The following is a 26,904-nucleotide window of genomic DNA, read 5'->3' on the forward strand; positions in this document are numbered from 1 at the left end:
AGTGCATTTCCTTCCCCCCACTGTTTTTGATCCCATTCCCCACTTCATCCCCACAAAATGTCTCTGATATACAGCTTTTCATCATTATCATTATTTTCTCGCTGGTCACTTTTTTTTTAAACCTAAGATATCATGAACTGGATATTCTTCTGTAAAATGACTTCTGCTGTTTGCATACCACACCATTGAATAAATGAGCTATTTAAGCAATCCCAGCCCTGTTAGCCCAACTGTTGTGGCAGGGTATATTCTGGGTTTTGCTCTTGTCTGCCATCACAAGGAAGATCTTGATGCTAAACCTGCACACTCTGCCTCCTGTTTCTGTAAGACAAATCTCCCTGTCCCCACAGCCTCACCGTGGCTGAACACATCGTGTTCTATGCGCAGCTGAAAGGCAAGTCCTGGCAGGCGGCGCAGCTGGAGATGGAAGCCATGTTGGAGAACGCAGGCCTCCATCATGCAAGGAATGAAGAGGCCCAGAATCTGTCAGGTACTTGTGCTGAAAAAAGTCAGGACTGCAGGTGGCAAACCAGTGTTTCCCCCTATGGGGACAGCGTCAGGGAGACCTACAACAGGACAGCCCCAAAGTTCTTCTAAGCTCCCAGAGGAACCTTCCCTGGGTCACTTCCCGTATGGGATGCTGTCTTGCAGCCTGGGCTGTCTCCATGCTGATGTTCATGTATTGGAACTAGAACATTCCATCCAAGGCAGGGATTGCCTTTTCTGCATTTACAACACTGTGCACCACTAGGTTTTTGGACCTTGTGTAAACATCTTAGGAGACAGCATCAAACCGATGCTGGATTTAAGGTACCCTCTTAGGCCCTGGCCTGTCCCCCACAGCCCTGTGACCTCCCACCTCATATCTCCAGGGGGCATGCAGAGGAAACTGTCTGTCGTCACTGCCTTCGTGGGAGACTCCAAAGTGGTGATTCTGGATGAGCCCACTGCCGGGGTGGACCCCTACTCGAGACGCTCAATCTGGGACCTGCTGCTGAAGTATCGCCCAGGTAATGGCCTCTGCTCAGTGCTCTGTGTTCCTGCTGTGCTGTGTGGTCCCTACTCTCAAACCTGATGTTTGCAACTGAGTATAGGAACAGCTGTAACTACACTCAGCTGGAGCTTTATCAGCAACTCAGGTGAATCAAAGTTCCAGGTAGCCTCAGGAGATCTTTATACAAACACAAGCTGGAATCTCCCCTCCCAGGAATATTCTAGAAAGGCCTCTCAGCCTTTAGCCCTTGTGTCTGAAACAGCAAGGACAGCAGTGCACTTTTGTCTAAGTCTTGTTTGACTAAGGAAATCCAGGTCACCTATAAACATCCCAAGAAGTTCCAGAGTGACCAGAGGACCCCTGGGGGCCAGGAGTGAGGGCAACCTGCCTGTGTGTTCCATCTACAGAAGGAAATGTCTCAAAATGGGACATCCTTCCTCCTCCATGGCACCTGGAGCCAGAGAGTACAGATGCAAAAGAGGCACCAAGCAGAATTCAGAGTTCAGAGGGCCCCCAAAATGAAGGCATGGTTCAATCCCGTGGTTGGCTTGCCCTCCTGGAGTCCTCATGACTGTCCTCTTCCTGACGTCTCAGTTTATATAAAAATGTGTGGCTATGTGTTTGTGCTTTCAAAGATTATACTGCAATGCTTAATGACCGAGAGAACACTTACATATGTGGAATTCAGTAGATGTGGGCTGAAAAGAATAAATGCCCCACACCGGGTGATTGATTGCAATCGGGTCCTCTCCCTGATAAAAGATCTGGATGTTACCATACTTTACAGCATGCAGGCTGCGGTAAAATACTAGCTGTGGTCGCTATTGTTACCGTAACCTGGACTTGGCTACAGAATACTTGTTTTTGTTTAATAGCTCACAGTTGTTGCACCCATGGAGTGGGAGGTGGCTGTACATCCTCCCCGCCCCAGCCTGGCACCACCCGCGGTGACACCCTGGCCCTCCCTCACAGGCAGGACTATCATCATGTCCACCCACCACCTGGACGAGGCCGACCTCCTCGGGGACCGCATTGCCATCATTTCCCAGGGCAGGCTCCGCTGCTCCGGCACCCCGCTCTTCCTGAAGAACTGCTTCGGCACAGGCTTCTACCTAACCTTGGTGCGCAAGATGAAAATCATCCAGAGTCAAAGAAGAGGCTGTGAGGTACGGGCCAGCCCAGGGCAAGCCCGTCCTAGGTGAGCAGGAGCACACGCATGAGGCAGGGGCCGGCAGGGATTCTTCAGCTGGGCTCTCGCTCCAGCTTTGACCTCCTTGTTTCTGGAATCATTTAAGATTTTTGACAAAGGCACATTTCAAATCCTGCTACAAGGAGGGTCTACCTCAAATGAAACCACTCGTTTTAAATGCCCCTGAGTTTAGGTGTTATTATATTCCAGAACCCTATACTACCCGGGGGTGGTGCAACATCAAAGTGAGTCTGATTCTGCAAGATTGCACTGTTAGGAAGGGTAAAGGTCGAAGTTTTCTTTTTTCCACTCCAATTTTGTGCCCCAGATTCCACTGGTAACGGAAAGCTCAGAGAAAACTCCTCGGGAACTGTAAGCTGAAAATGATGAAGCCAAACCTTGCAACCAGGAGAGACCCCCTTGGTGTGTGGGGAGACCCGGCTCTTCCTGGCTGCCAAGCGGACGAGCTGTCATCCCAGACAAATTACTTAATTTCTGGGTGTTGGCAGTGTTTTTCCACACGGAAAATGAAAGTGATTATCTCTGCTCCTGCTCCTGTTTCTGCGAGATGTAGTGAAGATGAACGAGATAAAGGATAGGAATGTGCTCTGCGCCCCTTCAGAACAGGCACTGCTCATATTCTAGTAGTCACGCTTATCATATTGGAGCATTATTGATGCCGCAACCTCTGTGGGTTAAGTGTCTGCTGCTTCTGGGTTTTCCTGCCCTGGGTAGATTTCCACCGCCCGGTGTGCAGCCAGGGGCCGGGAGGAGCGGAAGGGCCTACACAGGCCGGCTGACAGCCCTCACATAATTAGTGACAAAGCAAAGTGAGACTGCTTCTCTCTAGGCCTGACTCACACACTCTCCAGGATAAAATCAAACTAACACACCCTCAACATGCTCTGATGAAGTAATCGATTAAAATGGTGATGCAAAGATGTATTCGCCACACTGGGCAGTGTGAAACAAACAGCATGGTGATGATGGCAGGTGGCACAGGGAGAGGCTGCCACTGACATGATGGACGTCCTTCTGTTGTAGGGGAGCTGCAGCTGTGCATCGAAGGGTTTCTCCATCCGATGTCCAGTCTGTATGGACACGATAGCTGCAGAACAAGTCTTGGATGGTAAGGACTCGGGGCTCCGGCAGGCCTACCTCGGCTCTGGTCTGGCTGTGGTCTCTATTGTTGGGTGTGTGCTATTGTGATGCATTTAAATTGGAGCCCAGAGGAGACTCCATCTACTTCCCAAGCTCATGGCCACGCAACTAACTGCTCTTTTTCTTAGAGCACTGTTTTTCCCTTCCATGCCCAAAGGGATTTGAAAAGTCAGGATCTGAGAATTTTCAGCCTATAAGGAGGAATCCAGTCTTTGTGCACTCTACCCCCTTGCCCGGTATGCGAGTTTTCAGCCCAGAAGTGCCCCAGGTGACACCCTCTGGTGGAGCCAGGGTGACATAGAACCCTCATGAAATTTTCCAGAGTCACATTGCATTGTGTGGAAGTGAAGTCTACAAAATATTTGCATATTCATGTTACACTGTTCAGCTTCTCAATTTTCCAGAAATTCTCTTTTGGATTAAGGTGCATTAGATTTCATTAGGGTGTCTACCACCTCCAGGGAGATGCTGAATAGAGGTAAAGCTGCCAGCTGAGGACAGCATCTTACCTCAGGAAGTGCTTGCCAGCAACCCTTTCCAAGCCCCAGGCCTGTGACTTTGCAAGTGAAAGACCCCACACACCCCCAAATCTCTCTCGATGGGAGCACAACTGAACCTACTGCTTCAGGTTGATGAAGGGAGAAAGTATCTGCTTATCAAAAAGAAAACAAAGTTTGCTCCCTATTAAGCACAATTTTTTTTAAATGTGAAGAATTTACTAAAATCTGAGGAAACAAGAGAACCAGTCAATATTTATGTCTTATGCTTCAATTTTGAGGAAAACTGTTAGTGTTTCATCATACTTTGTCTCTCCTCCTCTTTGTATTGATGGAAACTGTGAGAGACAGAACATATCTTTGTAAGATAGTTCTGGATCTTTTTGCCTAGCCTATCATCCTGTGGCAAAGCCTCCCTCTCTGCTTTCTGAAGTTTCCTCCCAGGAGGGATTTTGAGGAAAACATGTATCATTTTGATTAGCATGATCCACCCAAAAGCTAGCTGGAAACAGGCTGGAATGGTTCTTTGAAACAAGTTACTTCACTTCTAGAAATTTTCTTTGGCTAAAATGAGGATGCTGAAAGGTGGAAATGCAGTTAGTAGTTATGCCTTAAATGAGAGAAGGAAGGTCATGCTAATCTCCAGTTAGCTCCCTGGAGAGGTTTGCTCACACACGCCTACATGCCACACACACTCTCCGAGGCCTTCCAGATGCGGACAGTGCCCTGCATCGTGGACTGCCTCAGGAAAGGCTAAGTCGCACATCTAAGACACAATTCCTGGGAATCCAGCGGCTTCAGGCTTGATTTCCTTCCTAAGAGAACAATGAACATGACCTCTAGAGAGCCCTTAGGACAGAGCTGCTTCCTAGCCAGGACCCTGAGGCCTCTGTATGAAGTCATTTCTGAACTGAAGACAACTGAGTCTGATTTTCAGGTTTCACATAAAACAAGCCTGTCAACCCAGTTTAGCACAAGAATTTTGTGTGAAAATCATAAAATCCTTCCATCTGGGTAATTTTTTTTTTATTTTAAGATTTTTTTTCCTTGAAGTTGCATTGGTTTAGAATCTATAGGCTTCAGGACCCTCCATGGTGGTGCAACAGGTTAAAGCACACCTCTACGAAGCTAGCTGCAGCCACATCGGCATGAGTTCAATCCCTTGCCAGGGAGGTGACCCTTATGGCACACCCCTGACACGCCTGCTGCTCCCCTCAGCAGTGTGCTTTGTTAGTCTGCCTATTCTGCTTGCCACTCTGTCTCTGGTAAATCCTTCCACCCTCTCTGGCCTGTACCCCAGTTCTGTATGCATAAATAAATAAATCTTTATTAAAAAAAAAATCTATAGGCTTTAGTATCAGTAGCCCCTACATTCTGATCCCCAACAAAAGTCCAGTTTCCTGGCCCTCCCTGGTGGCGCAGCGGGTTAAAGCACTGCACTGAGAAGCTAAAGCCACTTCCGCATGAGTTCGATCCCCGCCTGCCCCGGAGGTGACCACATGGCGTGGCAGGCCTCTCCTGACCCACCCGTGCTCCCCTCAGCTCCGTCGATCTGCCTGTTCTGCTCCCCCCTCTGTCTCTGGTGAAGCCTCTCACCGCCCCTGAGCCTCTGGCCTGTACCCCAGTTCTGTATGTACAAATAAAATAAATCTTTACAAAAAAAAATTATTTATTTGTACATACAGAACTGGGGTACAGGCCAGAGGCTCAGGGGCGGTGAGAGGCTTCACCAGAGACAGAGGGGGGAGCAGAACAGGCAGATCTACGAAGTACACTGCTGAGGGGAGCAGCGGGCGGGTCAGGAGAGGTCTGCCACGCCATGTGGTCACCTCCGGGGCAGGCGGGAATCGAACTCATGCGGAAGTGGCTTTAGCTTCTCAGTGCAGTGCTTTAACCCGCTGCACCACCAGGGAGGGCCCTAAATAAATCTTAAAAAAAAAAAAAAAGTCCAGTTTCCCTCCACCATACAATTGATTCTCTTTACTGGATTTCCCCAGCCCCGTACTTCCCTGGTGACCCAGTTTTGTTCTCATAATCTTCAAGTTTACTCTTGTTATCTTTCCTCATGTTTTAAGTTTCAGGCATACAGCACTGTATATAGATACCTGTGCTCAGTATATCCTATTGCCACCAGCCGCTTCGTCTCCATCTTCCACTGGACAGTTTGTCCCCTTTATCCGTTTTATGTGGCTCCCTCCAATCCTTTTTTTCCCTTCTGGTAACCACCATTTTGTTGTCAGAATCTGAGGGTTTGTTGTTTTGTTTTGTTCATTCCTTTGCTTTGGTTCTTTATACTGGGAAAAAAAAATGTGTTTTTGTGGTTACCATGATAGTCAAATATAACTTTCTGTGATGTTCTGTGTTATATGTATCTTCTAACTAATTCTTGCAACTTTAGTTACTATTCCTATTTTTTGCTATTTAATTTTTATGCTTCCTTTATATATGATTAATCTGCTACTTCTACTATACAGATATAGTTTTTCTGGGGAGATTTGTTCATAAGTATGTGTTCTGGATGCTTGTTATTTCTTTTCCATGTAATATTTCTTGCGGACACATTCTGTAGTGTCTGTTCCTATAGCTTTTGTTACTTTTTTTTTTTTAAAGATTTATTTATTTATTCACACGGAACTGGGGTACAGGCCAGAGATACGGAGGGTGAGAGGATTCACCAGAGACAGAGCGGGGAGCAGAACAGGCAGATGGAGGAAATACACTGCTGAGGGGAGCAGCGGGCCGGGTCAGGAGAGGTCTGCCACGCCATGTGGAGCTCCTCCCAGGCAGGCGGGGATCGAATTCATGAGGAGTTGGCTTAAGCTTCTTAGTGCAGTGCTTTAACCCGCTGCGCCACCAGGGAGGGCCCGCTTTTGTTACTTTTAATCTTTCCTTCAATATTAAATGTTAACTTTCTGGTCTTTTTGTTGTTGTTGTTTGTTTGTTTTTCCTTTCAGCACATTGAACATGTCTTGCCATTCTCTTCTGGTCTCTAAAGACTCTATTGAAAAGTCTGCTGATAGCCTTCTGGGTTTTCCCTTATATATTACAAAAGGTCTTTCAGTTTTTAAATTCTGTCTTCATCTGTTGCCATTTTGGTTTTGGTGTGGATCTTACTGTAACTCCTTTACTTGAGTGTCTGTTTCCTTCCTCCAATCAGATTTTTGCCTTTTTTTTTTTAAGATTTATCATTTATTTGTGCATACAGAATTGAGGTACAGGCCAGAAGTGCAGGGACGGTGAGAGGCTTCACCAGAGACAGAGTGGGGAGCAGAACAGGCAGATCAACGAAGCACACTGCTAAGGGGAGCAGCAGACGGGTCAGGAGAGGTCTGCTGCACCATATGGTCACCTCCCGGGGTGGGGATCGAACTCATGCTGAAGTGGCTTTAGCTTCTTAGTGCTGCATTATTAACCTGCTGCACCACCAGGGAGGGTCCAGGTTTGGTCATTTTTCCCCCAAATAATTTTTCTGGCCTTTTCAATCTCTCTTTTTCTGGGGCTCCTATAGTGAGCATATTCTTCATGTGTCCCACATATCTCTTGAGCTTACACTTTTGTAAACTCCTTTTTAATTGTGCTTCTCTGTCTGAGGGGTTCTATTGTGTTACCCTCCAGCTTACTTATCAATTCTGCTTTGTTCAGTTTGCTGCTGGACCCCCTCTCTTGTATTTTTCTATTAGTATCTTCTCTTACTCTCAACTTCTGTCTGAATCTTTTCAAAAGAGAAGTTCTTCTAGTTCTTCTGTTCTCCTCCCAAGTTTGGTAAGTATCTTTATAACCATGACTTTCTTATCTTCACTTCTTGAAGGTCTTTTTCTGGGTTATTCTTCCTCTTCCATTTGAGCCCTGCTTCCCCCCCCACCCCCCCCACCCCGTCTCCATTCTGTCTGATTCTGTGTTTGCCTCAATGATTAGGCAATTCTGTTACCTCACCTGGTCATGAAGGAGTGTTTTTTGGTTTTTTTTTTTAAGATTTATTTATCTGTGCATACAGAACTGGGGTACAGGCCAGAGGCTCAGGGGCGGTGAGAGGCTTCACCAGAGACAGAGTGAGGAGCAGAACAGGCAGATCTACGAAGTACACTGCTGAGGGGAGCAGTGGGCGGGTCAGGCGAGGTCTGCCACGCCATGTGGTCGACCACCTCTGGGGCAGGCGGGGATCTAACTCATGCGGAAGTGGCCTTAGCTTCTTAGTGCAGTGCTTTAACCTGCTGCGCCACCAGGGAGGGCCAACGGACTGTTTTTAGGCGGGTGATTGCCTCCATTGCCTTGGGAAAAGGGAGTTTAGCATCCCAGCCCACTCTGGCCACTGGGCTAGATACTCAAGGTGTGTCCTTGTGGGCACTGTACCTACCTGTGTCATGGTGGGACCATCTGGGAGGCTGTTGGCCTGGTTTGACTTTCTGACAACAGTTGTGTTAACCAGACGCCTATAACTGGTGCACTGAGTAGCTGGTGCCATGGGCTGGCCCAGTCTCAGCCTCAGCTGCTGCTTCTTGGCCAACAAATATAACTGGAGGCCCACATGAGCTGTGAATAGCAGCTGGACCCCGCCCACAGTGGCTGGTGGCCCTTCTCAGTGTGGAGCGGAGGCCCAATATGGTTCATTTTTCCTTTATTGTCTCTAACACTACTTTTATACCCTCTTTGATTCTATTTCCCTCTGAATCCTCACTTCAGTCAATAGTGCCCTTTAATTTTTTTTTGTCTTAACTTTTTTAAAATCATCTACTACGTAAATGTCCAATATTTGCTTTTGTCATTCTGACCTACTTTACTACACATAATCTCATATTCCTCTATTTTGCATAAACAGTGAGAATTCATCTTTCCTATGGCTTGATAATATTGCATTGTGTAGAGACACCCCATTTTCTGATCCAATCCTGTAGCTGTGGACACTTAAGGCCGTTTCTGTGTTCTCACTGTTGTAAATAATGCTGCAATAAGCATCATGGAGAATATGTTTTGTTGAGTTGATGGCTTCATAGACTTTGTTTTTTAATCTTTCACCTACTCACGGGCCCTCCCTGGTGGTGCAGCGGGTTAAAGCACAGCACTGAGAAGCTAAGGCCACTTCAGCATGATGAGTTTGATCCCAGTCCTGGAGGTGACCCACATGCTACAGCACACCTCTCCTGTCTCACCCGCTGCTCCCCTCAGCAGTGTACTTCGTCGATCTGCCTGCTCTGCTCCCCACTCTGTCTCTGGTGAATCCTCTCAGCCCCCTGCATCTCTGGCCATTGCCCCAGTTCTGTATGCATAAATAAATACATCTTTAAAAAAAAAAGTCTTTCACCTACTCAATACCTTTTCTTTTTTAAGATTTATTTATTCATACAGAACTGGGGTACAGGCCAGAGATGCAGAGGGTGAGAGGATTCACCAGGGACAGAGTGGGGAGCAGAACAGGCAGATCGACGAAGTACACTGCTGAGGGGAGCAGCGGGCGGGTCAGGAGAGGTCTGCCGGGCCATGTGGTCTCCTCCGGGGCAGGCGGGGATCGAACTCATGCTGTAGTAGCTTTAGTTTCTTGGTGCTGTGCTTTAACCCTCTGCACCACCAGGGAGGGCCCTCAATACCTTTTAACTGGTAAACTAATGATACTTATATTTAAGGCTGTTAAGAGACTTATTGCCCATTAATTTTTAATTTGCTCTTCTTTGTCTTTTTATATTTTGATATCTTCCTTTTATGTTTTGTGTAAGTTCTGCTGAAGTTAGAGGATGCTGGACAATTTCTGTGGGCTGCTAGTCTGCTCTTATACTCATTCTGATGGGCTATCCTCTCCTCCTCTTTCACATTATAAAATCTAGTGTCTACTACCCCTGCATATGTTTTATTGCTGCTTTATAGTAGACCCATTAGTATTTTTTCATATCCAGCTTGATGTTTCATCTTGGTTTTTCAGCAAAATTCCTTATCCTCCCTTCTGTCTTAAATGATAATTTTTCAGGCTAAAACCTTATGGGCTGGAATCCTTTTTTTTTTTTTTTTTTAAGTATTTTAAATATCTGCTGCCATTTCAGTCTTGCATTTAAGATTTCTAGTGAAAGGTCTGTGAACAAATAGGCCCAATAGGTATTCCCTATGGGCTATTCTTCTTTTCTTAATACTTTTAATATTCTATCCTTGCCTTTGACTTTCAACACTTTCATTATAATGTCTTGGAGTGTGTTGGTGTGATACTATTTTGGAGGGAAATTCGTTGGGCCTCTTGACTTGTTTCCCATGTTGAGCAGTTTCTCAACAATTATTTACTTCAATTACTTGTCTATCTCTTTCCCTTCTCTATTCCTCTGGAACCCTCAAGGTACAGATATTATTTCTCTTTAAGTCATCTAAATGACACTTATGCTGTTTCCTTTTGTTATTACTATTTTTTCTTTGTTCTGTTGTGTCTCTGGCATTGTGTTTTTTAGCTCAGTGATTTTCTCAGTGCTTGCATTTGTCTGTTGCTGAGACATGCTGCTTTATATTTAAATTCGATTGTAGGATTCTTAGATCCCTTATTTCTAGCTGGAAGAATCCCATATTTTCTCAATTTTGTGTGGTCTTGACTTTGATCATATATTGTTTTTCTTAATTTGGCAGGCATGGTTATTAGTGTTATTTTCAAATCCTCCTCAGGCATATGCCTGATGAAGATTTTGTGCTAGATTGAGATTTTTTTCAGTGCTTTTTCTGCGCCAACATTTGTGATATGTTCTTCTGTCTCTTCATTTTTAGTATTATTTAGTAACTGGCTTTCTGTTCTTCTGACAAGAAGTTGGGTATCACCGAGGCTTTTTACCCAGGATTCTTAGGTGTGTATTATTTCATAGACCAATGCCTTTGCACACGGCTGGGGAACTGGTGCTGGTAGGAAGGAACCAGGGCAGTAGGTCACGGAAGGTCACACTTGGTGTGCCTCGGGGTTCCAGCTTCTGCTGCGCTGCAGGCACCCTTGTGTGTTGGAGACCCATAGTGATTCCCTTTTCTAAGTCAACTCTTCAGTCAAAATGTCTTGTACAGTCTTGTCCCAGGCTCAACCTCTAGTTTTTGTTTGAGCAATAGATGTAGTGCTGGGTGGGGACTATAGTTGAGACAAGACTACAAACCAGGTGTTGTTCTCTTTGCATTTTGAGTATGGAATATTACCCTGGGGCTCTTGTATGTGTGTTGCTCAGACCCAGGTGCTCCAAACTCTGTTTAGTGAGAGCATTCAGGTGTCTTGGTTTTCACCCTTGATGGGGGTAAGGCAGGTGTTTCACCTATCATAGCCTCAGGCTACAAATAATAACCTCATCTAAAAGAAGGCACAGGAGCCCTCCCTGGTGGCACAGTGAGTTAAAGCGCAGCACTACAAAGCTAGCCACAGCCACTGTAGCACAAGTTCAATACCTGGCCAGGGGGTGACCCAGATGGCGTGGCAGACCTCTCCTGACCCACCCACTGCTCCCCTCAGCAGTGTACTTCATCAGTCTACCTGTCCTGCTCCCCACTCTGTCTCTCATGAATCCTCTCACCTCCCCTGCACCTCTGGCCTGTACCCCAGTTCTGTATGCATAAATAAATAAATCTTTAAAAAAATAAATGAAAGCAGGCACAGCTTAGTCCAATCTGCCTTTCCCTGCCGTTCAAGCTCCAACTGTTTTAGTTTATGAGTATCAGGTTCATCCCAGTAATCACCGGTCTGGACGCTGCCCCCTGTGGTTGTCCAATAGTGAACTCTCTCTTCTACACACTGACGTGCAAGCCCTTCTCCAGCCCAATACCTGGTTTTTAAAGTCCTCTGTATCGGGGTGTGTTCTTGAGCTAGCAAGAGCAGAGGACTCCCGATAGCAGCTATCCCTTCTCCTCATGGGCTCTGTTGCCCACCTTGGTCTAAACAGAGTTTAATTACAGTTTTTCCTTCCCCCTTTCACTGTGTCATTGCGCCTATATATATATATAAAATAGGCATGTTATTGTCTTTGTTTTGTTTGTGAATATGTGGAAGAAGTAAGCCTGGTATCTTCACTCGGACACCATCTTGCCAGACCTCTTCTGACGGCTCATTCTTTTTTTTTTTTTTCTTTATAGTTTATTTTTACATCATTTTGTGTCTTTTCCCATCTCAATTGTAATCCCCATGGACTTCCCATCACCAAATTACCCATGTGCCATCAGCATAGTCCTGTGCACTTCCCGCCAACCTCACTGTTTTTGACCCCATTCCCCACTCCACCCCCAGAAAGTGTCTCTGGTATATAGTTGTTCATTATTATTTTCCCCCTGTCCTTTATGCGCCTGCTATGAGTGAAACCACCCGATATTTTTCTTTTTCTTTCTGTCTTTTTTCACTAAGCATGATCCCTTCCAGCTACCCAATAGCTCATTCTTAAAAAACAAAGAAAGAAAAGACCCCATTAAGTCTGAAAGGTCTGATTGCAAAAATGGGTTCTGAAGGAATCCCTTCACCTATGACAACCTTTCAAGATGACTTGCTAGGAAACTGTGTCTTCAGATGTATGTTTTCAACTTTTTAAAATTAGAGTGTTAACTGGACACTTCCCCACACACATGCACTTTACCCCGGGCCCAGCACCACCGCCTCTCAACCCCCTTCTGCAGTTTTGCTTTGTTTGAGGAAGAAGGTGCAATCCCAAGAGAAATGTTGTCATCCTCCCTAAAGTCAGAGCAGATATGGGTGTGTGACTGAGGAGGGGTCCTTCACCCCACTTAGTCATCAGTTTAAGGTATGCAACTTGAGCAAGTCCCCTACATCTTGGACCAGACCAGGAAAATGAAACAAGTTCGACTTAATGAAACAAATTTGACTTAATCCACAGGCTTGTGGTAAATAAAAATGAGTAATAAAGATGACAAGAGCTTTTCTGCCTGAGATGCTGTGCAAGATAACAAAGTAGCTGCTACTCATCATGCCCCAGGAACATTGGGCTATGTTTTATATGCTCTTACTCATCCAATTCTTTCAAATAAATGACAGAGCGTGTGCCATTATTTCCCACTTTTCACAGATAAAGAAATGAGGGTGTGACCTGCTCGAGGTTGCCTAACTCCAATAGGACAAGACATTCAGTAGAACAAAGGAGAAAGCTGGCCCAGAGCATCACATAACCACCCCATTGCACAGAGTTATTGGAGAATGTTTCTGTCTCCATCCCATCTCCCACTCAGTGCCATCCCAGGGCCAAGTGAGATAAAAGAGCCATGATGGAGTCTCAGCCACAGAAAGCACCACTACGGAGGAACAGAATGTCCTGGAAGAAAATAGGGAACCCAGGCAAACTCACAATCTTCCAGATTCTAGGGGGAAAAAAAAATTGACATTAGCATTTTTTTTTTATTATTTCTTGTTCTAGGGGATGTGAATGAGCTGGTGGATCTAGTTCGCCATCACGTTCCAGAGGCAAAACTAGTAGAATGCATTGGCCAAGAACTTATCTTCCTTCTTCCAAATAAGAATTTCAAGCAGAGAGCATATGCTAGTCTTTTCAGAGAGCTGGAGGAGATGCTGGCTGACCTAGGGCTCAGCAGTTTTGGAATTTCTGACACTCCCTTGGAAGAGGTAAGGCAGAGATTCTGCCAGCTGCCCGAAGGGGTAGTTCTTTACAAAACTCTAACACTGGAGGGAGTTTTAGAAAAGCAAAAATCCTTAATTATCTACCCAGATGTAACAACTACCTTCATTTCTGGCTCCTTCCTTCTGCCTTTGGCCATATCACACATAGTCTGTTCTTGTGGTCACTATGTGCCCACATTTATAGTTATAGAAGATTGTGTTTTTGGATAAAGAATCAGAACATTTTTTTTCTTCCCATTATGAACAATACCTAACAAAATTGAGCTTAGTCAGATTTATCTGAGAGTGGGAATGCCTACCAAATCCTCTCTTTTTTCTTTCTTAACAGATTTTTCTGAAGGTCACAGAGGATTCTGACTTGGGGCCTCTCTTTGCTGGTATTTGCTATATAGCTGTTCCCTTAGCCAACCCCCCAAGCTCTAGCTTTAAAGCCTAAGGAAAAACTCATGAGACACAAAGAAAGCAAATATGTCTCCACAGTATTTACCTGACACCCAAATAACAGGCATTTTGCATTCTTTGTTCCTTTGAAGGACAACAGAATGACAGGAGGAATGAGGTCTGGGCAGGAACACTCTGGGTGACCTGGGATTCCTAGGAGGTTAGGCTGGCAACGGCCCTGTCCCTGAGCTTCTCGCCCACTTCCCAGTCTCTTGTTCCAGCCACATCACCATCCACATTTCCTCCTCTAATCTCCACCAATCTCTGATCCACTCCTGTCGGCATGAGTGACACTAGGCAGAGTCCTTAGAGATAAGGTGACAGCAAATACAACCCAGATGCCAGCTAGGAAGCTCTGGTCCCTTTGACATCAAGATAAAATAATTCCGAATCCTCATCTACCCTAAGGTACTAAAACCATTGAGGGTTTCATTCTATGGATTCTCTCTTGGGGTCGTACTTCCATATGAGTGTGTCTAGGCACCAGCTAGCCCATCCATGAGTCCTACCAAAATCTCAGGGTTAGAGAAACCATTCATGAGTACAGTAGGCTTTACTGTGCAGGGTGGAAGGTAGAGAATTGACCATAATGCAAGCTGCTTCAGATAAAACTATCAGTATCACCTTACTAGGTAAAATGTTTCACTGATTAAAATACCCACTGTTGGCCCTCCCTGGTGGCGCAGCGGGTTAAAGCACAGCACTGAGAATCTGAAGCCACTTTCGCATGAGTTCGATTCCCGCCTGCCGCCTGCCCCGGAGGAGACCACATGGCGAGCCAGACCTCTCCTGACCCGCCCGCTGCTCCCCTCAGCAGTGTACTTCGTCAATCTGCCTGTTCTGCTCCCCACTCTGTCTCTGGTGAAGCCTCTCACCGTCCCTGAGCCTCTGGCCTGTCCCCCAGTTCTGTATGAATAAATAAATAAATCTTTAAAAAAAAAAAAATACCCACTGTTAAAATCCTCTGCCTAGTTCCTCTCTCCACACAGTTTTCCACTCTCTTGGTCTTGGGGTAAGTTGTAGGGCAGTTCCCCTTTGCTGCTTTGTCACTACTACCTCCGGAAGCTAGTAGAGCAGGAGCAGCCCTGTCTGGGGGGAACTGAGCTTACATAGGTCAAGACTTGTCTCAAATCACACCAGCTTCTGAGGCCTGAACTTTGAGATCCCTGATTCCACACTCAGATATAGCCCATTTCCTAAATGGTCAAATGTACTTGTTTTGAATTGACTCCAGGTTAAAGGTTAAGAGAGCAGCTGGGACTGACCCACTCTCTGCTTGGCTCTTCTCATCTATCCCACCACAGACAATCTGCAGTTGAGCCACCTGCCAGGGAAGTCAAGTTGGTCTTTAACTGCTGATTTGCAGTGGTTTATAGTGCAGCTTCACATGAGTCACCTCATAACAACTCTGTGAAATATTCTCATTTTACAGATTAGAAACCACAAATTTTGACAGGTTGAATCCCTCAAGTTGATGCATCTTCTAAGAATCAGGATTCAAACCTAGTTTTCTAACTCCTGGATCATTAATCTTTCCCTACTTGTCAGCGGTCTCAAGGATTAAGAAAGAACCAAATTGGCTTTGACTTCCAGTTTTTTTTAAGTTCATAGGTTATGGCAAATATATATATTCTGATGTTTAAAATTTCAGAAAAAAGGCTGAGATCACCCTTCCCACTTCAACCCCATCCCTGTCCCATCTCTGCCCCATGGTTATATCCTCAGTATCCTCAGTTAACACTGGAGAGAAGGGATGTTTTTACAGGTATATGTAAAATACCATTTTTCTTTTTATATGACATATGCACTCTAATATAAATATAATTTTACTATACATATTCTGCAACTTCATGGTTTTTTAATTTGTACAGTTTAGATCTCAATGCCTCTGTCAGTGCATTCAGATTTATACTGCTCCCTTAAATTATCAATATTTTGGAAATTTTAAGATAATTTCAGGTGAGTTTTGTCTCTCAAGAATCTATACTGAAAAATATAACTTAAATGTATTAGACTACCTGGCCTGTTACTTTGCTTCTGGTTTAAGTGATGGGAAAACCAATGCAGTAAGAAAGCAATGGCCTAAGAGATTGAGTCCTTGTGTTTTGCTAAATTATGAATTCAATCCTCACACCAGGCCAAACTGAGCAGAAAAAAGAAAACGTCAGCTTCCGGCACTGTGGTTTGGATTCCTTGGAGAAATCCGGCCAGACTCCCCCAAGCTCGAGCAACTGCCCCGTGGAGCCAGCTCCTGTCCCTGAGGCCCGGCCCTCCCCAGGGCCGCCGGAGCAGTGCCCGCGCAGGACCGGGGCCCGACTGGTCCTCCAGCACGTGCAGGCGCTGCTGGTCAAGCGTCTCCAGCACTCCGCGCGCAGCCACCGGGACTTCCTGGCCCAGGTGGGCAGTGCCGGGCCTGTCTGTGCCAGCTTGTTCCCGCGGGGCTGGCCTGCCCTCTCCTGACTGCTTGTAGGCTCAAACACAGTCACGAGCTCCCTCTCGAGGTCCTGCCCTGTTTCCTCCCGGCCAACCCCTATTTTGACTCTTGGTAGCACAAAGCCTCTTTGTAAATCCAGCCTGACTTAGTAGAGAAAATAGCATAACAGTGACGGTGTTAAGACTGTCTGCATTGTTTACCAGGAAGGTAAAAGTCATGTTTTCATTCATTTTTGCAGTGACCCTACTTAGGAAGGTGCTGTCCCCTTTTTCTTCTTTTTGTTTTTTTTATTCGGTTAAAGAAATTCTGGTTCACCTCTGACTGAACTTTGGCCTACTTAAATGGTCGCCATTGTTCACTGTTGGCCTACTTCAGCCATTCTTCAATAGTTACCAGAACATCCTATTTTTTCTGGCACATCTTGCCTTTGTGCAATGCTGCCTAGAATGTTCCCCAGAAGCCTGATCTTCTCTACCAGGGCATGCTTATGAGACTGTAGGAAAATGTTTTAAAAAATCTGTCTATGTTTATATGGGGGTGGGGGTTGAGGGTGGTGTTAACAGACTAGGTACCATGACCCGTGTTTATTTTTCCATAGATTGTGCTCCCAGCCACCTTTGTGTGTTTGGCTCTGACACTTTCCAGCGTCATCCCTCCTTTTGGTGAATATCCCGCGCTGACCCTCCACCCCTGGATGTATGGACAGCAGTATACCTTCTTCAGGTGCGGAGACTGGTCCCCACAGGTCCTGGTTCACTGGTGTGGCTTGAGGACTCCAGGGGTTGCAAGCTGCTGGGTGGAGCCTGCCCTTTCCACTACCTGGGACAGACCAACATGGTAGGGGTCATCGGGCAGCTTGGTAGGGGTCATGGGGCGGCCTCAGAGAGGAAGTTAGTTTAGCTGCAACAGCCCAAAGAGGTGAGATCATGTGGACAACAGATTATCAGGAGGGAGGAACGAGAGAGGAACCTGAGTGAGTTTTGAAGCACCTTTTTGAGCTGTAGCAATGATGTGCCTGCAGGTTGCTGGTGTGGCTGGGCAGCCTGCCTTGCAGGAGGTGCCCACCCAGCCCTTCTGCACAAGGTTCCTCGGGCACATGTCTGGCATGTAGCAGCCATTCAGTAGATGCTTTTTGAGTTGCATGTAGGCTGCTCTTGTCCCTCTGTCCCAGCCCCACATCTGTCCAGTAAGCTCCTCTCACTCTGTCTAGCATGGACCAGCCAGGCAATGTGCAGCTGACAGCATTCGCAGATGTCCTCCTCGATCCGCCAGGCTTCAACAACCACTGCCTGAAGGAAGAGTGGCCTCCGTAAGTCCCTGCATGCCCCATGCCAACTCCAGAATGGCCAGAGACATGATGGTGGGGTCCTGGGATAGCAGGGTTGGGAGGAGCCCCATCCCAGGCCCGCCCTGAATCACAGACACTCCCTATCTCCTGCCAGCTTTCACTCAGCCTCTGCAAGACTTGTGTGAGAGCATGTTCACGGCTCGTAGGAAGCTCCTGCGTCATTGGCCAGCTCTCTGTTTTCTATAATTCTCAATACTGAAAGTCCCATACTTAGTTGACACATGCTTCCCACAACTTATTTGAAAGGAGTTTGAACAGAAAAGCAGAGATGAGCATGTGGTGTTGTATCACTGGACCTAGAATGGCACTGATTGCAAACATGGCTATGATTCTGCTCCCAGTTACAGAAAGTGGGAGGAGGGGATTGTTTTCCCACACCACCAAGCAATTCTAGGCTACCAGTTGGCTATTCCAGTTCTGTCAACTTTGACACTCTTTACCTGGAAAAAAGGGCTCAGGCCTTCAAAACATTCCCTCTTCCTGTCCCACCTCCAGGTTGCCACTTCTCTATGTTTCCAGCCAGCTGGATGGGTGATAGATGGAGGTTCCAAAAACTCTGTCCTTGGGCTTAATTATTTGTTAGAGCTACTCTAAAAATTCAGATGTTTAACTTGCTATATCACTAATTTATTCTAAAACAGCAGAAGTTAGGAACAGCCATATGGAAGAGATGCCTGATGTGGGAAGAGAGGGAGACTTCCTCGCCTCTCTGAGACCCCATGGTCTCCACATTAACCAGGAACTCTCCAAGCCCTGTTCTCTTGGGGTTTTATGGAGTCTTCATTAATGGGCGTGAGTGTCCTGACTTAACTAAGTTAGCCAATTCCTAACTTATTCTAAATTCATCCTAACTGAAATCATTAACCATTGCTATTGATCCGGCCTCCAAGCCTCTCCCCTCCACAGAAGTTAGGGGATGGGAGGGAAAGTCCCAATCTCCTAATCACATGCTTCATTCCACTGACAACCAGTCCCCATCTTAGGTGTTTACCAAAAGTCACCACATTAACATAGCAAGAGACCCCTCTGGCACTCTCCGCATAGAAAATTCCAAGGATCTTAGGAACTCTATCAGATGTAGCTGAAGACCAACTATACATTCCTCATTGCAAGTCACAATATCACAACGGCCAACTCTCAATTGTTGTTGTAAATGTAAAGAATGGAACTATAAAGGCCCATTGGAATCCACTAAGAATTCTAAAACTTCGATACAATTTTAACTTCTTCTCTGATTCAGTCTTTCAGAGCTACCGATAAGGGCCTAAAAATGGGCTAATTTCAAATTCCTCTTTCATATCTTCTCTCAACATCTAGAGCCACCAGCAGGAAAAAGGGAGTTAAAACCATCCACAAACTAGATTAAGAGTCCCCCAGCCCCACACTTAATCAACCAGTAAAATCCTAGAAATTTTTTTTTAAGATTTATTTATTTATGCATACAGAGCTGGGGTACAGGCCAAAGGTGCAGGGCAGTGAGAGGCTTCACCAGAGACAGAGTAGGGAGCAGAACAGGCAGACTGACGAAGTACACTGCTGAGCGGTGCAGCAGGTGGGCCAGGAGAGGTCTGCCGGGCCATGTGGATCCCCTCCAGGGCGGGGATCAACTCATGCTGAAGTGGCTTTAGCTTCTTAGCGCTGTCATTTAACTCGCTGCGCCACCAAGGAGGGCCCCTTAGAAATGATTTTTTTATGGGTAGAAACTAAAGCTCAAGAAGTAAAAGAGGAAAGGCGTGTGTCTAGAGAGGGAGGAAAAGCTAAAAAGGAAAGCACTGGGCCCTCGTTCTCATCTCCAGGGGGGCTGATCAACTTTGGGGGTGATGGTGAATATTTTCTTGTCTTCCAGGAGGGAGGGCCCCTGCAGCGACTCAGCCACCTGGAAGATCCCCTCGGTGTCCCCACATGTCACCCACCTGTTCCAGAAGCAGCAATGGACAGCAGACAACCCGTCACCTTCCTGCAGGTGCAGCACCAGAGAGAGGCTCACCATGCTCCCCGAGTGCCCTGAGGGGGCCGGAGGGCTCCCACCTCCCCAGGTACTCAGCATGCAGGGGAAAATAGCATGGGCTGGGGAAAATGTGTTGGGTCTCATTGAGTTTCTTTCTAGACAGCTAACATTTGAATCTGACAGCTCAAAGAAGGACTGAATGCAGACACCCAGTCCTTTCCAGGGGCGTCTCAAGGGCCTGGTGCCGGCCACATAGAGGAGGTCATTGACCAAAATTTCATTTTCCACTAACACTCCCTATTTAATATAGTAAGAAAATAGTCTTAGACATGGAGAAATTAAATACACCAGTCATGCTTATCTCAGAAAGATTAAATATCCACAATTCAGAAGAAAAAAATTAATCCTATCACTTGGCGGTATCCACCAATAATATTTGGGGTTTATCCATACGAACAGGATTATATTCAAAACATGTCTCAAAAAACTGCTATTTTTACTTAATAGCATTTCATAAAACTTTGTCCGTGTCAATAAACAGACATAGATATCATTGTTTTCAGTGCCTGCCTGCTCAGTGCCGGCTTTGAATTTATTTTAATTTACTTAACTAATCTCTCATTTGGATATGTCAGTCTTCCAGCTTCTTCCATTGTAAGTAATGTCGCAATGTCCATTCAAATGCATGTGCACTTAGATACGTATTAGCAGTCTTACAAAGAAGCAACAGTGCACACACTGGATAAGCCAGCAATTTATCTTTGGCAGGAACAGCAGCAAATTTAGCTCTGAGTTCCATCTGCTCTTGGGAGTTCTGAACCTAGAATGTATCACAGTGAGCCTCTCCTGGGGTTCAAAGACAGCGAAAGCAGCAGAAGTCTCACTTTGTCTTAGGATGACCATGGGCCTCCGGGCTGACTTGCACAGACCTAGGCATGACATGACCCTCTCGAGTGACCAGCCAACAAGTGAACGGTTCCCAGAGAGGGCAGTGTGGTGTTGGGGAGGACCCAGCACCAGCCGCACAGAGCGCCTGGTGGGTTACTCGGCCTCTGACTCTTTTTTCCCCTCACTTACAAGCTGGGAGAGAACTGAACTTACCTTGTAGCATTATATGGGAATTCAGTGAAATTATGTAGTTAGAAGCCTGTACGTATTATTTAGAATTAGATTCATCACTTGAGTCTAACAGTGAACAAAATGGGACACAACTTTCTCTCTTATGTAAAAGTGTGTGGTCTGGTGATCTGCTCTGCTGTCCTCCATTTTAAACAGACTCAAATGAACCTCAATGGTCAAAATGACAGAATCTACTTCCCAGGCAACAGAATGGAAAAAGAGATAGTAACAGGGAGGGCAAAACTGTTTATAGTTGTCTGTAAATTAAAGTAATAATCCTTCCACTCTTATGAAAGTTAAGGGAGATAGTCTAAAGAAAACCTTTGATGCAGTTCATGTTTTAACTGGCGCACAGTAAGCATTCTGTGGTGTCTGGTTCTCTTCCTAGTGTCAGAGGCACAAGTGAAGAGATTGAATTGAAGAAGTAACTAAGATGGGAAAGGAGAGAGGGAGACAAGTGTCTAAAAATCAAATCTGTGTGGTGGATGATGGAATCTGTGTGGTTCCCTCCGCTACCTCTGGGTGGCACCCTTGATATTCAAGCTTGGGAGCAGACCAGAAACCTATTCAGCTCTATATATCCCCAAATTTAAAGGAATACTGCCACCTAGTGGCAAATCTCATCACTTTTTGAATCCTTCAAGTCTTGATTCACTCCCAGTCCTAAATGTATTTTACAATTGATTTGTGCTTTGTAGGATTTGTCAGTCAGATCACAGATTTAATGTTTCAGCTATATGCTAGGCCTGCTTCTGGATCTAGTGACACATAACCAGTCAGGGAAAGCCCCTGCTCATGGAATTTATGTAACAGAAAAAACAAGTAAACAAAGGTCAAGAAACCCACACACTTGAGTAAATAGATCAATGGGGAAAGTTTTCAGAGGGAAATGATGAGAAAATAAGGCACTCATATGTGATGATAGAGACTATCTAGAAATTTAATAAATTCCTTTAGAGAATAAAATTTGGGCTGACTTGAATAATGAAGAGGCAGCCATGTGAGGTTGTCCAGGTAGATCATTTCAGATAAGACCAACCAAGTGCTAAGTTATAATGGGAATGAAAGGTGTTGAGTTGAGAAGCTGGGAAGACAGGGACGAGGAGTCAGAGGCAGTAGGGGAGCTCAGCAGGCCAGACCCTGTAGGCCACGTCAGTCTTGGTGATGAATTTACATCTGATCCTAGGGTTTTTGAAATATGATTAGCCAGGGAACTGGAGTTGGTGAGGGGAGGGAGGACTCTGATTTTAATTTTTAAAGCTTGGACTGCTCAGTAGAAAAGGGATTTGAAGAGCCAAGGATGAAATCAGGGAGACCAATTTGGAAATTTCTGTATAGGCCCAGAAGAGATTTCGGTAGAGGCCTGAGCTAGGGAGTTGGTGGTGGAGTCAGAGAGATACAAGTAGGTTAGAGATTTATTTGGCACTAGAGCTAGTCTATGTTGTTCATGAATTGGGGTAAAAAAGAGATCAGAGGTGACTCCCATATCTTTGATGTAGGAACTAGGGAGACCCAAAGTTCCCTGAAAATTTAGAGTGTTCCCAGCAGTTAAGTTCACATATAATTTCTGGAGAAGAATAAACAGAAGTGGGAGTGCTTCAAATTCCAAAGTACTTAACACGAATGTCTTATTGTCTCAGAGAATACAGCGCAGTTCTGAAATCCTGCAAGACCTTACCAACAGGAACATCTCCGACTTCTTGGTGAAAACATATCCTGCTCTTATAAGAAACAGGTAAGGAGAGACCCTTTCCTATTTTTCACCCTGGTCACCTATACACAGCATGAACGAGGAACATAAAATAATTTCCTGTCATGATTTATCAACAGTCAGAGCAGTGAACTTTTTTCTTTTTCCTAATTTGAATATTTCATCCAAAAGAAAAAGCAATTGAGACATATCCAATAAAATACAGTTTAAGATACATTTTGTCCTTTGTTTAAACTGAGTAGTTGTTATATTGAAGTAACATTGCATTATAATGTAATATAAATTATGTTATATTCCATATAACATAATATAAATTTCAGGTGTGCATAACTGAGATTCAACATAGCGTATATTTTATTTTTTTTTAAGATTTATTTATGCTTACAGAACTAGGGTACAGGCCAGAGGTGTGGTGTATGAGAGGATTCACCAGACACAGAGTGAGGAGCCAAACAGGCAGATCTACTGAAATATACTGCTGAGGGGAGCAGCGGGCGGGTCAGGAGAGGTCTGCTACCCCATGTGGGTCACCTCCCTGGCCAGGGATCAAACTCATGCTGCAGTGGCTTCAGAGAGCTTCATAATGCAGTGCTTTAACCTGTTGGGCCACCAGGGAGGGCCCTCAACATAGTGTATACTTTATTAAGTTCACTGCTAAATATACAATTCTCTCACCACACCAACTGCGTCCTTTTATTCAATTTACCAACCACCCCAAGCTTCTTTATGTCTAGTAACCACTAACTTGTCTTATAGTCCAAAGTTTATTTTTGCTTTTTGTTCTAGTTCCTTTAAGATATAAACTTAGGTTTATTTTTCATTTGAAATTCTTGTTTCCTGGAGTAGAAAGCCAAACAACCTTAAAGTCTAACCCATATTCTAGTTACAGTAAAATAAGAAGACACTGAACTTAACCAACAGTGCAGACTTACAGTTTAATTATAAAAGAGACAAATTTTGGAGGGGTGAGGAGTAAGGAGAAAGAGTAGAGAAAAATGACAGAAAGCAAGAGGCAGAAAGTGAGATGCACAAAAGATAGAGTAAGATAGGAAAAAGGCAAAGAGGTAGTGTCTAAGTGAACCCACCCTGGCTGGCCAGGTTTGCTGTCTGATCACCTTCTACAGATTATCATCTGCACCATCACTGTCCTTGCACATGCCAATGAGATCCTCGATAAAAGCTACTCTCTCACTCTGCAGATGCTCTCATCAGCCCCAACCTAGGATAGGAAAAGGCTTCAGCAGCCCACATCAATACAAGCTCCTTAACAAAAGCTTGTTACAGAGAAGGGACCCAGGGATTCCTGATCCAGGCCCCACAAGCTCTGGAATTTTCATTAAAAACATATATATATATATATTTTGGGGGCCTGCCTGTGGCACAAGAGGGTTAAATGCAGCACTATCAAGCTATCCACAGCCACTTCCTCATGAGTTTGATCCCCAGCCGGGCAGCTGACCCACATGGTGCAGCAGACCTCTCCTATCTTGCTCACTGCTCCCCTCAGCAGTGTACTTCATCTATCTGCCTGTTCTGCTCCCCACACTGTCTCTGATGAATCCTCTCAAGTCCCATGCCTCTGGCCTGTGCCCCAATTCTTGTAAGCATAAGTAAATAAATATTTTTTAAACATGCTAATTTTAGCAGTACTTCCAGTTGCTTTCTATTTCAGACAATGAACGAAAGACAGACTCAGTTAAATAGCTCGCTAGTTGACTGCAGGTGGTGAAAGCTATTGCTAAGAACACATGACCAAGAGAACAGTTAGCAAAATGCAGAAGATCATCTAAGCACAAAAACAAAAGCAAAATGCATGGGACTTATACAAAAATGCAATAAACAATCACCTTTATAAACTTTATTCTCAGCAGCAAATTTGTAATGTGGAATTGTGGGTTTTCTGCTTGATAACTGATGACAGTGATACTTTATGGGTATGAACTATGAAGTCTAGTTAGTGCCTGCTCCATTGTAAGCAGTGCTGTAAGATTCATTCACATGCATGTACGCATGTACTTATCAGCTGTCCTACTGAGAGGCTAGCATGCACACACATGCACAAGCACACGCTGGATAAGCCAGCGACTTAACTTTTCCAGGAACATCCACAAACTTAGCTCTGAGTCGCATCCACTCTTGGGAGTTCTGAACTCAGAATGTATCACAGTGAACTTCCCCTGGGTTTCGGAGACAGTGAAAGCAGCAAGAGAAGTCTCACTTTGTCTTAGGCTGACCATGGGCCTCCCGGCTGACTTGCAGAGCTGGACCAACGTGGCCCTCTCAATTGAACGATTCCCAGAATGGCAGGTGGTCAGTAGGCTCACCAGTGCAGGTGGAAGAGGGCTGCAGCCTTCCCTCCACACTGGCATGATCACGGCCACGTTTTCTAGGTCCAGAAGAACACACTGATCTGGCAAGTGACTTGACAGCCACACCACCCAGGTGTCCAGCATATGGGTGCGTCTCAGGTTGCTAGTGGTGGACACCAGTCCTTTCTCTGCATGTGGATTCAGGCTCTGCCCTGGACCCCACTGCGTGGCTATCAGGAAATGCAAAAATGCCCCATGAAGACTGGGACACCCAGTGAGTGTTTAGGAAAGAATGTTAATTAACATCACTGCTGTACGTATGGCATTCATTATGTGTTTCATTTTAACTTTCAGCTTAAGAAGCAAATTCTGGGTCAATGAACAGAGGTAAGAAGCTATTTAGACATTTAAATCTGAAAGGGATTCACTTAAAATAACTGCACATTAAAGTCACACCCTAAAGTCATGTGGATAAAATGTTTTACACATGCTCAGAAATTCACAAACTATGTCCTAGAGATCTATGACTGAGGACACCCCAAACCTGAAGATGTTTAGCAGTAGGTCTCCTTGGAAGACATGAAAAGAAGGTGATGTTCTAAAGCATTTTTACCCAAGGGAGGTAAAAATCCTGAATCCTGAGGGAGGTACTGAATCCTGAGGGAGGTTATATCCCATAGCACAGAGTATAATAGTTTAGGCTGCTGCATGAAAGGACTTGTACCTATGCCCTGGTCACACATTGGCGCATTCATCTGAGGCCTCAGGGGTCCGACTTCCCAGACTCAGCCCCTTCCTGAGGCATCCTGACTCAAGTGGTCCCAAAGATTTGGGGTCTCCAGGGAACGCTCCATGTAAGCTGGCCTCCTGGGCCTCCCGGGAATGGGTCTCTAGAATGAATGCAGAATTGATGTTCATTTGACTTCCTAGATAGAATCTAAATCATGAAAGTAAAATCCCACTTTCAGAATCGCTCCCTAGAGGGAAGCAAAACGTGGGCAGGGGAACAATTTGAAGCCCCTTAAAAATAAAGCTCTCCTCCTCTGTTTTGCCAAACCAGCAAACTAATTTTGTTCTGTTAAGAGGTTTGGTTTTTATTCTATACCTTTGAAGGGTTTTAAATCAGAGAGCAACAGGCTGTTTAGACTTCTAGAACAAGGTGGAATACAATAGAGGATTGGAGAGGAAATTTCCCCATCCACCCTTCTGAATTCTTGAGCTAGTATAGCAATCAAATTAACATCAGACAAATTAGTAGAAGAAAAGAATCCGTTTCCTATGTGTGGAGAATCTACATGCATATAGATTCCAGAGCCAATGGGATAAATGAAGGTATATATACTAAACTAAGAAATGCATGGGATAGCAAGTCTGGGGCTTAAGGAGAGTGGAGGGAGACTCACACTCATGTGATGAGAAGGTAATTCATTTATTGATCATGAGGATTCTCTGCAATTAGATGCTTGTCCTGCCATTACATAAGTTTACATAGAAAGGTTATTGCTTATACAATTCTAATTCTTGGAAATGCTTTCAGTTTTCATTCTTCTAGATAGACAATGCTTCTATAAGTCTGAACACTGTGATTGACCTTAGCTCAGAATAATCTAGCTGCATGCCAGTGATACAGCTGCAGAAAGCCTGTTCTGAGCAACTTGGGGAAGTCTTTCCTTCACTGGATTCTAGGAAGAGACACCCAAGACTAGATCCCAGTTAAGTAGCTAGAAGTAGAGTGAAGGCAGAGATCATGCAGATCCACTGGAGGCCAGGGGGGTTGAGAGGCACTGAGAGAGAGGTGACTACAGCTGGCCTTGGTTATGTTGAGCTGAGTCCAGTGCTACAGAAATAGCTGCAAAGGAATCGTTGATAGATATGGAGGAGAGTCAGGGAAGACTTAAAGAGATGACATAGGACAGATGGGCCCAAGTTGCCCAGCCATGGGTGCTCTGGGAGTGATTCCACAAGGAGAGAAAATGCCACACAAGGGAAAGGTGCAGGAGGGGTGCATTTGGAGAGGTGAGCAGAGACTGGGCTCAGAAACAACCAGGCCTTCATCTTGGTGGCAAAGAGGAGTCATTAAAAGTTGGTTAGGGGGCCCTCCCTGTGGCGCAGCGGGTTAAAGCACAGCACTGAGAATCTAAAGCCGCTTCTGCATGAGTTCGATTCCCGCCTGCCCCGGAGGTGA

At 45.2% G+C, this 26,904-nt stretch overlaps 1 protein-coding gene across 1 annotated transcript in view; it reads left to right on the forward strand.

The window, feature by feature from the left end:
• Positions 1 to 26,904, forward strand: part of ABCA4 (ATP-binding cassette, sub-family A (ABC1), member 4) — a 129,074-nt gene that overhangs the window by 75,976 nt on the left and 26,194 nt on the right. The window contains 13 exon segments of the mRNA XM_012730028.1: positions 351 to 490; positions 873 to 1,010; positions 1,967 to 2,160; positions 3,228 to 3,312; positions 13,189 to 13,394; positions 13,738 to 13,786; positions 15,988 to 16,247; positions 16,883 to 17,007; positions 17,495 to 17,593; positions 19,482 to 19,668; positions 22,340 to 22,434; positions 25,074 to 25,106; positions 25,503 to 25,605. Of these exon segments, the coding sequence (XP_012585482.1) occupies positions 351 to 490; positions 873 to 1,010; positions 1,967 to 2,160; positions 3,228 to 3,312; positions 13,189 to 13,394; positions 13,738 to 13,786; positions 15,988 to 16,247; positions 16,883 to 17,007; positions 17,495 to 17,593; positions 19,482 to 19,668; positions 22,340 to 22,434; positions 25,074 to 25,106; positions 25,503 to 25,605 (1,714 nt within the window).

Source organism: Condylura cristata, unplaced genomic scaffold, assembly GCF_000260355.1.
Source record: "Condylura cristata isolate star-nosed mole 26May11 unplaced genomic scaffold, ConCri1.0 scaffold00026, whole genome shotgun sequence".
Taxonomy (NCBI): Eukaryota; Metazoa; Chordata; class Mammalia; order Eulipotyphla; family Talpidae; genus Condylura; species Condylura cristata.